This window comes from Hyaloscypha bicolor, assembly GCF_002865645.1.
Source record: "Hyaloscypha bicolor E unplaced genomic scaffold K444scaffold_15, whole genome shotgun sequence".
Classification (NCBI taxonomy): Eukaryota; Fungi; Ascomycota; class Leotiomycetes; order Helotiales; family Hyaloscyphaceae; genus Hyaloscypha; species Hyaloscypha bicolor.
In genome coordinates this window covers 492,660-508,442 of record NW_020194517.1, presented here as the reverse complement: position 1 = coordinate 508,442, position 15,783 = coordinate 492,660, and the positions used below count along the sequence as shown (strand labels likewise).

General features: G+C 47.5%; 6 protein-coding genes across 6 annotated transcripts; 2 read left to right on the top strand and 4 right to left on the bottom strand.

Moving 5' to 3' along the window:
* Positions 1-1,309: 1,309 nt before the first annotated feature.
* K444DRAFT_607308 (mitochondrial putative homocitrate synthase) lies at positions 1,310-3,339 on the bottom strand. The gene is made up of 8 exons (XM_024879154.1): positions 3,042-3,339; positions 2,772-2,986; positions 2,636-2,716; positions 2,517-2,584; positions 1,924-2,469; positions 1,721-1,857; positions 1,548-1,666; positions 1,310-1,484 (listed from the first exon to the last, which is right to left on the bottom strand). The coding sequence occupies exons 1-8, from the start codon at positions 3,136-3,138 to the stop codon at positions 1,398-1,400; spliced, it is 1,350 nt and encodes a 449-aa protein (XP_024742800.1). The 5' UTR covers positions 3,139-3,339; the 3' UTR covers positions 1,310-1,397.
* Positions 3,340-4,764: 1,425 nt separating this feature from the next.
* On the bottom strand, positions 4,765-5,729 carry K444DRAFT_624440 (uncharacterized protein; the record flags this gene model as incomplete). Its single annotated transcript, XM_024882398.1, has 3 exons — positions 4,765-4,790; positions 4,872-4,973; positions 5,021-5,729. The coding sequence occupies 3 exons, from the start codon at positions 5,727-5,729 to the stop codon at positions 4,765-4,767; spliced, it is 837 nt and encodes a 278-aa protein (XP_024742799.1).
* Positions 5,730-7,729: 2,000 nt separating this feature from the next.
* Positions 7,730-10,445, bottom strand: K444DRAFT_552279 (uncharacterized protein). Its single transcript, XM_024876579.1, has 2 exons — positions 9,818-10,445; positions 7,730-9,768 (listed from the first exon to the last, which is right to left on the bottom strand). Exons 1-2 carry the CDS (start codon positions 10,261-10,263, stop codon positions 7,803-7,805), a joined length of 2,412 nt encoding a protein of 803 aa, XP_024742798.1. The 5' UTR covers positions 10,264-10,445; the 3' UTR covers positions 7,730-7,802.
* A 237-nt stretch (positions 10,446-10,682) lies between these two features.
* K444DRAFT_607304 (antibiotic biosynthesis monooxygenase) lies at positions 10,683-11,329 on the top strand. The gene is made up of 2 exons (XM_024879153.1): positions 10,683-11,198; positions 11,245-11,329. The coding sequence occupies exon 1, from the start codon at positions 10,772-10,774 to the stop codon at positions 11,111-11,113; it is 342 nt and encodes a 113-aa protein (XP_024742797.1). The 5' UTR covers positions 10,683-10,771; the 3' UTR covers positions 11,114-11,198; positions 11,245-11,329.
* A 215-nt stretch (positions 11,330-11,544) lies between these two features.
* K444DRAFT_552275 (uncharacterized protein) lies at positions 11,545-12,866 on the bottom strand. Its single transcript, XM_024876578.1, has 2 exons — positions 12,470-12,866; positions 11,545-12,415 (listed from the first exon to the last, which is right to left on the bottom strand). The coding sequence occupies exons 1-2, from the start codon at positions 12,651-12,653 to the stop codon at positions 11,616-11,618; spliced, it is 984 nt and encodes a 327-aa protein (XP_024742796.1). The 5' UTR covers positions 12,654-12,866; the 3' UTR covers positions 11,545-11,615.
* An 820-nt stretch (positions 12,867-13,686) lies between these two features.
* Positions 13,687-15,079, top strand: K444DRAFT_659166 (RTA1-domain-containing protein). The gene is made up of 2 exons (XM_024886333.1): positions 13,687-14,094; positions 14,148-15,079. Exons 1-2 carry the CDS (start codon positions 13,726-13,728, stop codon positions 14,814-14,816), a joined length of 1,038 nt encoding a protein of 345 aa, XP_024742795.1. The 5' UTR covers positions 13,687-13,725; the 3' UTR covers positions 14,817-15,079.
* The last annotated feature ends 704 nt before the right edge of the window (positions 15,080-15,783 follow it).

Genomic DNA, 15,783 nt, shown 5'->3' with positions numbered 1-15,783 from the left:
CGGAGATTATAGATAGAGGACGGAAACCTCCCTCTCGCTCTGCTTCTCCTGCTTTTTCCTCTCTTGGGCCACGGCAAATTCGCTCCAGATTACGGTCCTCTTTTGAATCTCGCTCTCGTTCTGCCTTTCCTACAGGACTAGTCCCTCCTGCTCTTTGCCGGAAGACAAGCCGCCTAAATATCGTCTTAATACCGGTTCCGGATCAAGTGGGAGACATTACGGTGGCTACGGCAGATAGTGAATATGAGCTAGTCTCTGATGACGATATGATTGCCCATTAACTCGAATAGTCAGGGATGGATATAGAAAATATAAACCTGGACTTGCTAATACCCTCAATAGAACTATCCGATCTGCTCTCTGCAGATCGCTTTCCTGTACCTGTATCTAATGGATCGGATACAGAGGAGGAGATTATAATGGTTCCGGTTCCTGCCTTCCCTGATTTCGCTAAAGGTTTGTCGTCTGCTTTGGAAGCTCTAGCGCCTATTTTTTTTCGTGTTTCGATACACTCCTCCTAACTCCGATCGGTTCTTGACGCCCCTGAGCCTTATATGCCGAGCCCTCCGAGTCCCTCTGTCCTTGAAGTACCAATACCTCCGGCTTTTGAGTCGTCTACTGCTGGACCCTCGACTACTGGACCCTCGTTTACTGCTCCTCAGAGCCCCTCACCTGATATCTCTCGAAATTAGTTCGATATAGAAGGACATATGAGGGAAAGAGATCAGAAGCTGGCAGCTGAACGAGAGAAGAAGCGTCTGGAGAAGGAGGAAAGGAAGGTAGCAAAACGGGCTGCTAAGGAAGCAAGGAAAGGCACTATTTGAGCTACTTTTATTACTCTATTTTTGTATCTTCTATAGTCAGGATTATTTGGAGGTACTAGTTTCGTCTAGTGCTGTCCTTGAGTGGGAGTGTTGAATATGGTCATGTGACATGTCACATGCACATGACCACGTGCAAGGCCAACTAGCCTGTACGGACATGTATATAAGGTGGGCTCTGCCCACCTCCCATTCTACAAGAAATCAATCAAGACTTGACCCACTTACACGTATACGTGCATCCGTTCAATAGTTTCTCGATTTTTTTGCTCTTTGAACGTGCCATAGTGGGAACTTGCGAATAAAGTCGAAATTGCCTAATGGGGATGGTACTGGAGGTAATGGTGCGATTATTGGGTGAGTTTTATCAATTATCATTAATTTTTGGTGAGGTGCGTACCAAAAGTGCATGATGCGGCTAAAATTCGCAGAAACAGGGAGTTTTCGCATACGACTGTATTATAAAGAAGAAAGGTAAATTTCAAAGTGTTGTAAATATTGCTTTTTATAAAGACTAACTACAATTGCGATTTAAGTATTTAGTACTTAAGCAACAACTCTAACAAGCTCTCTATTTCATTCTGGTCGTGTAGTATGATCTCTACCAAGCTTGAGATTCCGCTGAAAATCCCGGATAATAGAATCAGTGTCATCGACAGTAATCTGAGTAAATGTACATTAGCTTCTGGGATATCCCAGATCTATATAAAGTATAAAGAGACTTACGGGTCTAATATCAGCAAGCAGTTTAATCTTGGCAGTGCACTCCTTGTATTGCTCATCTGTCATTTCCACACCAAGCTGATTAGCTCTTGACTTGATTGCATTCCATCCAGTGATGCGTGCTATATCTTATGTTAGCATGTCGACTAAGCATTAAGAGAACGCGGTATACATACATGCAAAGTGGACATATCTTGACAGGCCGAAATCGGCTGGATTAATGATCTCGTATGTCGTTGGATTGTTCAGAATCGCTTTGGCGTGAACTCCCGACTTATGCGTAAAGCTGCAGAAGCCAGTTACAGGATTGTTGCTGTGTGGGAAGTTTAATCAGTAAAAGTTAAAGGGGGGATGGGCGGAAGGGGCGCCGGATACGTACAAGGGAATGTTGACCTCCACAGCTTGAGCAACGAGTTCCTCAATGTCCTTGAGCTTGTGCAGCTTGTACTTACCCATAACGTAGTCTCTGTCCGCAACAATCATGCGTGCCATGAGACCACCAAGAGGGGTGATACCGTTTCGCTCACCAATACCCAAAACTGAGGTATCAATGTGAGTAGCGCCAGCCTCCAGAGCGCAATAAGCGTTTGCAATGGCACAACCAGTATCATTGTGGAAATGTGTCTCAATATCACAGCTCACAACACCTCGCAGAGTTCGGATCAAGTCGTAGACTTGTCTCGGGGATGCACAGCCAACAGTATCCGCAATACCGACTCGGTTAACACCAATCTTGTCGACGGTTGAGTAGATTGAGAGGAGATCGACCAAGTTTGAACGGAAGGAATCTTCGGACGAAAATCGGATTTCGATATTGTGTGATTTGACGTAGTTGATGACCTCAATCGCGGTATTTGTGATATAGGTCATGTCCTTCCCGTGGGAGTGCTCCATCAGGTAAGAGGAGGTGCCGATGACGACGTCACTAAGGCAATTAGCAAAAGCAATCACGATGCCGAGGCTCAAACTCACACTCCATCCACACCAGTTTGCACAGCAATTCGAGCATCGTCCATATGACATCGGATGTGTGTGAGAATCTGATCAATTCAGCCAATGCACGAGAGTGGGCGTGATCCAATATCACCAACCTTAGCCTTCAACCCCAGCTTGCAGATTGCCTCGCAATCAGCTCTTGATTGCTCGGACGCAGCAGGCGAAGTCAATTCAATCTATGCCAATTGTATCAGCAAATCTCTTGAGTATGTGATCCCATTTGTGACTCACATAGTCGACTCCGAAATCATCCAGCGCCTTGGCAATCTCAATCTTCTTCTCCGTGTCAAAGAAGGCATTGGCGAATTGCTCACCCTCTCGCAGAGTGCTCTCAATGATCTTGAAATTCGACACATTGCTCAGGAAGTCGCCGACGGGTTGGTATGGGTTCGCTCGGTGAGGATGGGGGTTGGACTTGGTCTGGACGGCGGTGAATCCTGGGTGGCCTGCACAATGAAGAATTAGTCATTGCTCTCGCCGACCACAACTGCAAGCTCTTACTGTTAGAACCGTTGGAAGATCCATTGGTGCCATTTGAAGCTCCATTGGCATGGCCATTGCCATTGGCAGCAGGCTCAGGTTCGCACGAGGGGCACATGTTGGTCGGTGTTCGTTGGAAGGCGAGTTGTGTTGGTAGAAAGGAAAAGATGGAAGAAAGAGGAATTGAGGGATTGAGGGAGATATCCTCAGTATTTGTATTCACTGGGGATAGTGGGTTGGTAAGACAGTGACAGAGTCGAGTTTTTGCTTATGACTCCGCAAATGTGGGGGAGGAAAAGAAAAAGCACACGGCGTGTTGCATGGATATTTCACTTGCCGATAATCGGATAGCAACCCGCTCAACCATCATTGGGTTAGCCGGTCAGTCACGTGTTGGCAAGGAGCGGTGAAGTTGGATGTTTGCAGAGTTACATGCGGCCAGGAAAAGCAATGTTTGATCCTATTGCTACTAGGTCGGGCGTAGGTCGGGCGAGAGAGGGCGTCAGGAAAGCATGGAAGTGAGGACAGGAAGGTAAGGCTTGACACGTGACCCTCGCTAGGGAAGTATCTTCACCGAATTACTGGTCGTGGAAGCGCTTTATGTGAAGTATCTTAGTTCCTTTGCATTGTCTTTTTAGTTTTCCATCTATCTTTCCCAAGCTCAGCCTCCACAAGAATTCATGACGCCCCAAAACCGAGTGTCTCCAGGGTATTATTTTGCTTCACAATTGGTCATGGCACAAAAATGTGCCCAACTTTCAATCCTTCAAGACCGCCACAGTGCCCGAAGCCTTCTTGTCCTCCAATATACCCGTGAGTAGCCGTTCATCTCCAGAGTCTGTCAACTTTATCCCGATGTTGGTGACAAGCCGTAGACCAGAAAGGCGGAGGGTAGAACATTCTCATGCACCGCCGATTTCCAGGTTGGATGACAAACTGACACCAAATCCTATCATTCGGATCTCTCCATTTTGGTGCTACCTCCTTTGACTTCCCCACGTCCAGCCCTTTAGTGAAGGAAGTGTTCCCTGTGCTTCTGAGGTTGTATGGCTCTCCTGGTGTCATGACTTGCTTTCAACAATCTTTAGGGAGTGAACAAGGATGTGGAATGCGTACAAATTAGCTATTCGTCTTTGAACAATCGAACCCACGGAGAATATGAAATGGAAGATGGGAACAAAGAGATACGTTACTGCCGAGATCAATAAACCAAGAACGCAAAACCTGAAACGAAATAAAGCCTTTCCGGATTGCAGTTGCCCTGCCTTACTAGAACAAAGGGCTCCGGGGCGGATTCCAGCGTTTTCTCAATATTTTCAGAGCCAAGGCTCGCAATCCCATCAAGGAAAGAGCACACCAAGAAGGTTTCGGCTAAAGGAGTAAATAATCTTCCACTATCTAAGCTTCTGAATATCTACAGATCATAAAATCCAAACCACAGCTCTAGAGCTGTATGAACGCCAAACACCATTCCATATACCATCAAATTAGATATACAAAGGCCGTTTCATTCGTAATCCATAAGTCGTAGAAGGAATATGAAGAATGAAGGCAAAATTGAACAAAAATGAGATCTCCAAGCAAAATTCTGAAATTCTCACCAAATTATATAGTTTTTGAAACAAGAAGGATGGATCCAAGGAAGTTAGATTCCAGAAAAGTAAATGTCATCGCTCATTGCGTTTATTCGTGCTTTTCGGTTTTCGAAACTTCTCTTTTAGAGCATTGATGCCTCTCGTCAAATTCAGAGATTTGGGTATCGACATCGTTCTAGTGGGACGAGGCAATTTTGGTTCAGAGGCTGAGGAAAGGTTAAAAATCGAAAATCTTCCTGGCGTGCATTTTACTTACCAGACGGCCTCCGTGGGTTATCTTGATTCTTCTTAAAAGACCACCTCTTTTTGGGTTTAGGAGCTTCAAATGCAACATGAAAATCTGGTGCCGCAGGGTCCACTGAACTGATTAGCAAAATTTCAGCCGGTAACGTTTGATCAACTCACAAGGACCTGGCTCGTCGTTCTCCTCTGCAGGATTTATGCCCGCGAGTTCACTCTCCTTGACCTCCAACAGTTGATGGATCATGGAGAATCGTTTTCCGATATCCTCGTCGATCCTTGCTATCATCCAGTCTGCAAACCTCTGCCTGGCAAGATTGGCCTTGAAGTTCTCCTGCAGAGATTCGAACGCCGTTTCGAACTTCTCTACACCGATGAGAATCTCATGCATCCTCAACTCCCAACTCTCCTCCTGGACATCCATATCCTCGCTCTTCGCCTTTATTTGCGCCTTGAAAAGCTCCAAAGATGCCCGCCATTTGTCCTGGACGCTATGGTCCCGGAGATACTTGAATGGGTTCATCTTCTGCCAGGACTCGATCTCATCCAGATCCCCCTTGCTGTTCCCACAAACAGCCACATCGAGTTCGTAACACGCCTGGAGAAGCTGCCAGAGAGAAAATGCCGGGATAGGATGGGCCAAGAAGAACCCTCCGAAATCCAACTTCTCGAGGTTCTCTTCCGACCTCAGCGTCGTCGCTGCACTGTCGATCGCCTTCTGGTGCCAGTACAGTATACGCTCCTGCCATTCCTCTGAATAGATGTCCTGTGCCTCATCGCTGTATTGAGAATCGTAATATAAATAGATCGCCTTCTGCTTCTCCTTTGGATCGAAAATGTCTGGATCCGAATTTGTAACTGCTATCGACTCCATGATGGGGTCCGAAAGATGCGCTTTTGAGATCAGGTGTTGATCTAGCTGAGATGGTGCCGTCACTGGCGATATATAGACAATTGAGCAAACAACACACTCCCCGGGATTGTCAAAGGATGCCTCGGCTCATGTCTTGCAATCGTAGAGACAATGATTCACACAGACAAAGAACACACGATGAGTCTAGAGAGTTGTCGCCGTGACCGGAAGCCTCTTGTTATCCCGAATAATGGGAACATTGCGAAGGGCTGGAGCGGGGCGCAGCAAAATTTGGCATGTCAAGCGCGGGCGCTCACATCCCTGCAGCTCATGCAGCCACACTGATGGCGCACCAACCTCGGTGACCTTCGGTTTCAGACAAATCAGAGGCCGCCGAATCAGCAGCCTGCCGGACTTTGCGATAGGTTGTCCTCGTGTGTTTCTCTTGCGTGGAGCAGCAATGCCACTCAGGAGGCAAAATTGCACAATCCCGTCGTATGCCGCCAGCTCTCCTCAGCACAGCAAAGCAATATGGAGTTCGAGCTTGCCTTAATCCGATATTGTCCAGCATTTCCGCGGAATATTGATGGTTCAGGTGTTTGAAGACCAAGCCCAGATTGGAGCTCCTTCAGGCTCGAAATCCCAGCCTGGCGGTCTGCGGCCCCAGAAGATCGTGTGGCGGAGCGGTTCAGGGCAGATTTGGGGTCGTTTCTGATGAACTGTGTCAGCTTGGCCATTGCTGCAGAAAGGGGGCCAATGGCCCCCAAGTTCCCAGCAGCATTGCTCGGCAGGGCTGTGATGCGTGTCTGCCGTGTCAGCTCCTGGCGGTTCGACTCCGGCTGCCAACTGCTCGACTCGGGCACAGCCACGACCACAGACAAATTGATTGGGAGTGCCTCGCCGACTTCCTCACACCTAATCCCTCAAGGCCTGCAGGTCAACGGCATTGCGCTGGTGCCCCCGAAAAGGCTGGAGGACAGCATGAGCTGCAGGTTTCTAGTGAAGCATGCAAACTAACGATCTTGAAGACAGCCTTCTGCTATGCCTCGGATCAGCCTCGAGGATAGCCTCCTTTTCCAATATGGTGTGCTGTGGAACTTTAAAATTGAACACAAATCCGATTATTCTCTAACCTTGTGCACTTTTAATGTAATCTTTTGGTTTTTCCTTTCTATTTTTTGTTCACTGGTCAGAACGCAAGGAGTTTGGAGATATTGAAGATGTCCACGTACGAGGGAAAGTCTTGACATTGTAATGGAACTTCTGAAGCTTCAAGGCTACCCCAAACATTTCGTTTCCTGTGACGTAGGCACCGGGACTTGTTACAAGACTTTATTGCCACCATCCTTGTGTTGTTGGTCGAAGATTATTATTGGCATGCAATCACAAGTACTCGCCACATCGGCTTTCGATAGTCTGCATCCGTGAAATCAAATTTGAACTTCTTTAGAATGAAATTTCTTGTGGGTTGAAGTTGCGGGTGTTGTGTATTTGATGAAGCAACAGAGCCAGGTATCCTTCCAGCCACTTTTGGAACCAATTGCTTTGCTGGCACAGAACAAAAAGGAGAATGTCGCCAATAATTTACTCTTGATTCAATCACTATGCACAAGCAGATTCCCTCGATTCCCGACGATAAGTGTCAGCAGATCATGGACAAGGTGGCGGAGTTCCCCAAACCAGCACGAGCGTTTCCACGTTTAAAAAACACCCAGAATGAACACCCAATATCTCGAATCACCGAGCAAGCTACCTTGACATTAAAAACTCCTGGGTCAGGTTATCGAAAAGCAATTTTAGCGATTGCTGCTATTTTCTAGTACTTTGAACACGTGGACGAGAAGTCACGGGCTTAGCCACCCCGACACAAACAGCCGCAGGACTCCAAGGCGCAGTGGCCTCAGGATGAGTCAGGTCGAAAAGTGAGTTCTAAATATGTTCCGACAATAAGCCAAGGCAGATTATTAGGCCATGAACATGGCTAAAGATTAAGTGTTCTAAGAGATAGATGAAAGGTTGTTCCGACACTTCAAATGTTGACTTCGCTTGGTTAAAACTATGGAGTGCACAACTATTATTGGTATCTCACCTAAACTATTTTAACTTAAAAGTCATCACCCAAGATTTCTTCCCACCATACGGATACATCGGCTGCCGGCCCTCCAAAGCCTCCCCATCCATCATCCCATGAACATAGCACTCGCCAATAAACTCAAAATGGGAGTTTCCTCCACCGGTTGAAACTTTTCTCAATACCACAGGAACACTACAGCCAAAAATGATACAAATTAGATCTCCTTCTCTTACATCCGGGGATCCTAAACAGAACAACGGCTCCTTATTTTTATTTTTGTTGCCTCTTGTCTTGAAGAACCTCCGGCCCCACACAATCTGTTGTGCTCGTTCCAGGAAGGTGATCATCGTGCTTGGCGTCCTAGGCAGAACGCTCTTTTTCAGGCCTTCGATATCGAGATCTCCGACACGATCTGTGTGTTGCAAACACTCTAAACAAGTTCTTCGATACCATCCAGGAGCGCTGGTTCCATTTGGTCCTCTATCAGCGACAAGAGTTCGCCAGAGCTGGTCTGGAACATTCAAATCCTCCGGCCCTCTATGTTGCCACCCTCCCATCGTTAAGGCTTCAACGGGTATGACTCCCTTCCCCATCACCCTTCCAGAGACTTCGTGTACATGATCCAAACAAAAGCCCCTCACACTCAGCGTGCCGTCGTACTTCTCCGGGGATAACGAGGGCTGTCTTGCCGCAACTAGATCCTTCATTGCACCATCACTCCTCGAATGGTGTGGCTGGTTTTCATTCACATGGGTCTTGCCTAACTCGGGGCGTTTATTCGACGAAAAGCTCCCTTGTCTCATGAAATTTGCAGGAAACGTCGATCGTCGTGCCGGATCCCTCGAGGGGTCCAGCTCATAGGTACCGAATTTCGCCCAGGCTCGAAGATTATTCGACGCATTGTAAGTCTGTTGACCCTTTCTTTCCGGACCACCAACGAAGCTGTCTCCATTGACTCTGCCTCCCAATACGCCGTGCGGCTCTCCAAATGCAGAGCGAGAGATGAATGGAATCCAAGTTGGCATTTTCTCTTCCTTGTCTCGTCCTGAATTACCTAGCTTCAATGCTTGTTCCCTAGTCAGGGGTTTTGGTAACGGAGCCCAGTATCTGCAGAGGATATCCAACGACTGCGATTTCTCAACACAGTAGTTCATGAAGTCTGCATAGACGTCCAAAAGACTTTTGTCGTAATCTGGAGATATGCGAGGGTCTTCTATAATAGCATCTGTGTTTTCCTCTGCGAATCTTGAATCTTTGGCCAAAGTGAGGACCGCAAAGATCGTGTCTCTCGGTTCGGATGCTTCAAACGCCAGCAGCAGACTCGAAACCAAAATCTCTAGCGGCAATAAACGTTGTTGAACCCTTCCTTCTTGAGTTTTCCGGAACAAATTCGTGGTGGCATGAACAATCGTGTTCGCGCCCAAAGCTCTTGCATCAACCGCATCATGATATCCTTTGGGATCGAGACTCGTCCTCTTGATCTCCTCATACTTGGTCATGAACAACGCAATCGCATCTGCAAAATTACTCCACTCCAACTCCTCATCTCCCCAGAGGACACAAGCCTTCCTAGCCAAAGCCAGCTCTTGAATGACCCATCTCCTACTGAACCACCTATTACTCATTAAGTCCACTATCAGCGCCCACTTCCTGGATGTCGTCTCCGGGTCCGCTATCAGTTCATCAAAATTACGCAAGTCTAGGATCTCTCTTAAGAATGAGAAGGTCTCCGGAGTCGACTCTTTTCCTTCTCCGAGCCAGACGCACACGTTCTCCGCCTGGGTATAAACTTCGTGCATGCGCGAGACCTGCGCTTTCTTTTCTACATTATTTTCCTGATCAATACACAGGGCGTCGACCCAAACATTAACATCGTCGTGGGGATCGCGGAAGCGGAGGAGCGCGGCTTTGAGGTTGTTTCGTACATAAAAGGTTCCTGACCGGTTTAACTCAGTCATGGTTTGACGTTGGCCTCGTCCTCCCGTACTTAGTCATATTAGCTTTCACCCCATCTCTCCAAAGTATCAGAACCTACTCATGGTATATGGTAATCTTGTTCCCAGCAACTTCATTAACATCACCCCACCAATAACTCAGAGCCCAATATCTGTCCGTCCTCCCCTCCTCTGTCGCCTTCCCATTGACATTCCCGTTACCATTAACCAACTCCTTCTCCGGCCGAAATCGACTCGGAAACAACATACACTCGATCCTATCATCCCCCTTGCCATGCAGAATCTTCAAAATCCGAATCTCGTTATCATAATCGATCGGCTCATGCTTGTAAGTATTCTTCTTGACCACCGGCACACTCTTCACTATCCCCTGAAAGCGCGCGCGGATCGCATTCCCTTCCGTCGTTGTCTTGGCTCTGGTTCCTGGGTCGAAGGTTTGCGCGCGCTGCCCTTTCTGTAAAGAGCGGATCACCTGTGCATAGCTCTTTGGCTGGTCATTCGTGTGCTCGCGAAGGAAAGGCGGCATGGTTTCCGTTCGCGCATGGTCGGACTAACTGGATCGCAAGCTATATACAGAAGATAAAGACGATTGAACAAGAACGAAGGGAAGGGGATGGAAGGAGAGGTTGTGCGACGGGACCTTGATCGAGAGCGAAGCTCCATCTTCAGCCCCCAAACTTTACGCACCCCGGCTTGCAGCGATGTCGCATGAGGGGATCCTGTAAGTGGGCGGCAACAACCCCGATTTAGTTGCTGGGGCTGAGACTTTGGACGCCAAGGCCGTGGCGAGCCTGTCACTGGCCAATGAAGAGCTGGCGGGAAAGGCCGCGTCCCATGTCGAAACCTTCCGTACTGAAGCTTGTCTGCTTTGGGATTTATGGTTGTAAGTCCCGCACTTCTCCACTTACCGGTAGTGCTGACTCCTGTCATGCGAGGATGTAAACTCTCTGATCTTCATTTTCTCTTTCAAGTAATAAACTCTGCTTAAAGCTTATTTCATTGCATCTCTATCCTTGCCTCAATTCAACAACAGAATGTCTTCAGTAACCATCTCTAAAACCGACAAGTACACCTTCATCAACGTCTTTACACTCCACGACCCAGCAAACCAACAGAAGCTCATCGATGTAATGTCGTCACTCATGTCAGGACCTGGAAAGAATGTCCCTGGCTTCGTCGCCTCGGCTCTTCACCGCAGCCATGATGGGACAAAAGTCGTGGTGTACAGCCAGTGGAGTACCAAAGAGGCAGGGGAATCATTGAGAGATATTGAGGAGCTGCGGCCGTATGCGATGCAGGCAATGCAGTATGCTTCGATGACGCCTGTCATGTACGAGGTGGCGGATACTTTTGTTGGGCCGGATTATAAGCAGTGAAAGAGTTGTATACTTAATGTATCGAATGGGTTTGCAGAGTAGTGTTGTGCAGCTTTACGAAGTACTTGCAGCCACTCGAATCTAGGTTTGTGTTCCAGGCCATAGAAGAAGGATGCTGAGATGTAATGTAGGCATACCATCAGCAAGATTGCGGAATCCAACATGTCTGTATGTTTCGGAAATGCTCTGAGCAGGGAGGTTTCGTCGGCCACTGAACGGCAATACTAAGACCAAACTTGTTGCATACCGAATTCAATAGCTGCCATATTCAAAATTGCCAACTAACATTGATGATAAGACTTCATCTGATCTTTTGGTGGTGATTAGTGATTACGAATGTTGGAGCTTTTGAACATTGAGGTTTTCTTCCCATCACTTGATGGCAAATTTCCACCTCATGTAAAACTTTTGTTGCGCATCGCGTCAATGTTCCAAGTATCGTTTGTGCAATGACAATCTCAATGTCATATTTAAATTCTTCTTTTGTGAATATCGCAGCAAGCTAAACACCTCCTCTCAACCAAGCACACACTCCCAACACAAATATCAAGACCATGGCATCCCCACTAACGGTGGTCCAAATCCTGGAATATCGCATCACCCAAGCCAAATATCCCTTCCACCGCTCAGGCAAGAACCCCATCACCATACCCACCCACCCACTCTGCTCCCCCTTCCCTTTCTCAAGATAGAATCGAGAGCTTTGCAGGATAACTTCAGCGGTGGCGAAGAGGTAGAAGAAGTGGACTGAGGAGGGTGTAAGTACATCCGAGCCTGGGGTATAACCTAGTGCCGAAGTCTCTCGTTCCAGGCGTGTGCCGGTGAAGGGTGTCGTGAAGGTGATGTAGAGACCCAGACTGAGGGCGAACAATGCATGGGCAATACGCCAGAGGTACGCTGAGGGATCAGCGGTGGTAGTAAGTTGACCTGGCATACCGGGAAACGCAGGCATCCCACCTGGTCCTGCTTCCGGTACGGCACCACTCATCATTTGTTGAAGCATCTTCATCATTGGGTCTTCTGCGCCAGGCGGTCCTCCCATTCCTTCCATACCAGGCGGCATACCCATTCCTCCCATGCCTGGGAAACCAGCGAAGGGGTTTGCATTTGGGTTTTGGGGACCGCCGAGCGGAGGGGTTGCTGAGGGATCGAAGCCGAGCATCATTTGGCGCAGTTGGTCGTCGGAGATGGCAGGCTGGGAGGATGCGTTTTGGGGGCGACGTGCGGTTTGTGGCTCGTAGTAGTGCTGGGAGATGTCGACTTCATCTGGGTCTGCGTGGGATGTAGGTTGTTGCGGAGGCTCTGTATCTGTTGTCAACCAAAATTAAGAAAGAATTGTGTGGACAAGTTGACTACCTTTTGGGACGCCTCCTCCTAATCCGGTAATCTTGTTCAATCTTGCGGAGCCTCCTGCTCTGATCTTGGCTTCTCGTCGCTCTTTGCGGATGCGTGCTTGTTCTGCAGCGCTCGAAGGTGGTGAGCTGGTTGGCAAGCTTGGGGAAGAGGACACGACAGGTGTGTCCGGCGCAGCGTCTGCCATTTTGGATATCTTTTAGAGGCGGAGCACTCAGGGAGTGGTTTGTGAACAAGAAATAGCCTCCAAATTCTCTAATTCGATGTGCCAGATGTTGCGGCTGGAGATGTTGTGGAAAGGCTGACTTTCCAAAAGTGATTTCGGTATTTTTGGGAAAGACCCGGCGCACGGGCCTTCACGCCGTCAGATTCCGAGGCACACGATCAACACCTACTTTTGTTCATCATTCTCTTTTGCCTTATTTCACGACTTCTGGAACAACTCTTACATACGTTTCCCTCCATCTGATTACTTCACAAGTGTCATATTACACTAGCCTGGATGTTTTCCCAAGGCGTGTGCCAATGTCTCACGAAGAGAGGCAGAGCAAAGGCTGAAATACGTTTCATCACAAATTGCCCCAGGCTTTCTCGGTTCAGCGGTTCAGCCTTGTCAAGTGACAAAATGAAACCCTTCGATGCATAAGTCTGCTGCCTGAATCTCTAGCTTGAGGTTCAACTGAGACAATCAGGCTCAATGTCGTATCATTTTAAGCCAAGGCGCTTGAGATTTGACTCCGTGTTTCTTTTAGACGAACCGTATCTGCATTGAAAATAGATCCTGCACTCTTCTCGTGCTCTTCTCGTCCACTGCAGTAAACAAGCCTAGAACTACTCAATGCAAGCCAGGTCGATATCTTGATTCATCTTCATCGTCAAAAGCCATTGCAAGAAGGCTATGAGCGCGAGTGGCTGCCTCGCTTTCATGCCATGTCAGACGCGGCACCACATTCAAGTTACTGTACTCAACCAATCGCAAATTCCTCATCCACGGTGGATGATGTCAGCTTCCAAACGAAATTCAATTGGCGCATTCGCACTCCGACATCACCACGCAACCTGAAAATAGTCAATATTGAGCACTGCCTCGGACATCAGTGTATAAATTGATTAGAATTCCCAGTGTATCATGTATCATTTCAGTACCAGGCATTTTCGTCCCTCCAAAAAATTCAGAGTTTCTTTCCTCAATTTTCAGTTGCCATCCCTCAAATCGTATTTTTACATTAGCTTCAAGTCCCATAGCCAATGACCTCACGATGTCGAACTCAAACTTAACCCACTCGAATGGACACGGAACAGGCTATGGCAACATAACTCTCCTTATGAATCCAGAGCTGTGCACTTTGGAAACATGTGATTTGTCTATGGCAAGCTTCCTGTATTTACCAACACTCCCCGGAAACGCCATCTACGCAGCGATTTTCGGAATATACATTGTCGCACAACTCTTTCTTGGCATCAAACACAAGACTTGGGGCTACATGGTTGCAATGGTCCTTGGTTTGTTGCTTGAAGTTATTGGTTACGTTGCTCGAATCATGCTTCACAACTCTCCTTTCGACAACAATAACTTCCTGATGTATCTTGTCACTCTCACCATCGCACCTGCACTTCTTTCCGCATCTGTAAGTTTAGTGCCCGCTTGTTCTTGAGCCTGGCTAACCAGTTTCTGATGTAGATCTACCTGTGCCTCGCCCGAATTGTTGTCGTATACGACGAGAACCTCTCCCGCTTCAAGCCTCGCACATACACAATCGTCTTCTGTACCTGCGACTTCATCTGCCTCGTTCTACAAGCTCTAGGTGGTGCAATTGCATCAACTGCCCATACTCAGAGATCTAGTAACCTCGGCAAGAATATCATGTTGGCAGGCTTGATCTTTCAGGACGTATCTCTCGTTCTCTTTGCCATTGCCTGCACCGACTTCTTCCTCCGCGTTCGAAAATCGAAGAGACACTGGAACATGAGATATCTCGAAATCACCAGTTCGCGCCTTTTCAAGGTATTCTTATTTGGACTCATGATTGCTACATTGACAATCTTCACTCGATCCTCATATCGTATTGTCGAACTCTCAGGTGGATTTAAATCTACCCTTTTTACATCTGACGAAGCCGTCTTCATGATCTTCGAGGGTCTGATGATTGTAATTGCTACGAGTTGCTTGACTCTCCTACACCCAGCGGTTTGTTTCCAGGGAGCGTTCGCCTCAGCCAACTTCTCCTTCAGAGTTAAAAAGAATGCGAGGGACAAGTCTATGAGCTCTGATCAGGAGTCGCAGCACTCTAGCGTTCCACTTAGCATGATGGGGGATTTGAGTCGTGAGCGTGTTGCACCGACAAAATAATGTTCCGGTACAACTTTGTAGAATATGGAGGTCAGGTCAGGAGCAACGATTCTCTGTTTGTACACCCGATTTGTTTTATTGCCTTGCGCGTGCGGGGGGGGATATTTAGAATGGACTTGGTGCTCGATGGAATTAGAGGAGTGGGAAATGGCTAGAACATAGAACGGGAACCGAATTCGGGCCAAGGAGTTAGGAACAACTTGCATACACCACATTCGATCATGACCCCTACCTCTTTCAGGTGTATCTATCTAACAACACTCACTTACCTGAGCTCTCTATTAAGTCCTTGCTCGTGTTGCAAATAGTTTTCTGACCTCTTCCAGTTTGGGAAGCATCATTGCAATTCACCATGATGACATTGTCAATTTCTATTCCCTTGGCTTATAAATAACATGCGACCTGTTCAGATGCAATATCATTTCGCAAAAATCACTGAAGACATGACTTCAACTGCTACAGCAAGCCTTAAATTCCGCACACCTGCCCCAAGAGGCACAGCGAGAAGAATTTCGAGGCTATCTATAGGGCAGCGCAACCATTCCTAACATTGCAACCTCCTGAGGTTTGACAATAATGCATTCGAGCCTCTAGAATTAGTTGATGATCCGACTATCACCCCAGTTAATGAAGTAAACGTTTATCTTACTCCCAACTCGAGAAGTTGATAGTTCTTTGTTAGTTCTGCGATACTCAATCATATAATTTAAAATGACAATTAACTCAAGAGTGACAGCAAGCTAGAAATTGACAATGAGAGCTTTTGCAACCTGTGAGCAGTTTAGCATTGACCTTGCCTCCTGGTAGACGATTAATAGTTCGTAGAACTGGGCATGGAAGACATGGAAAATCTGAACTCCACAACTGCGGTTGCTAGCCAAAAGTTAGTAGTGAAGTAACCTCAACTCCTCATCACTCACCTCTTAGAGGGATCGTTCTTCGCTTGGCTTTACTGGTTCAGGAATGA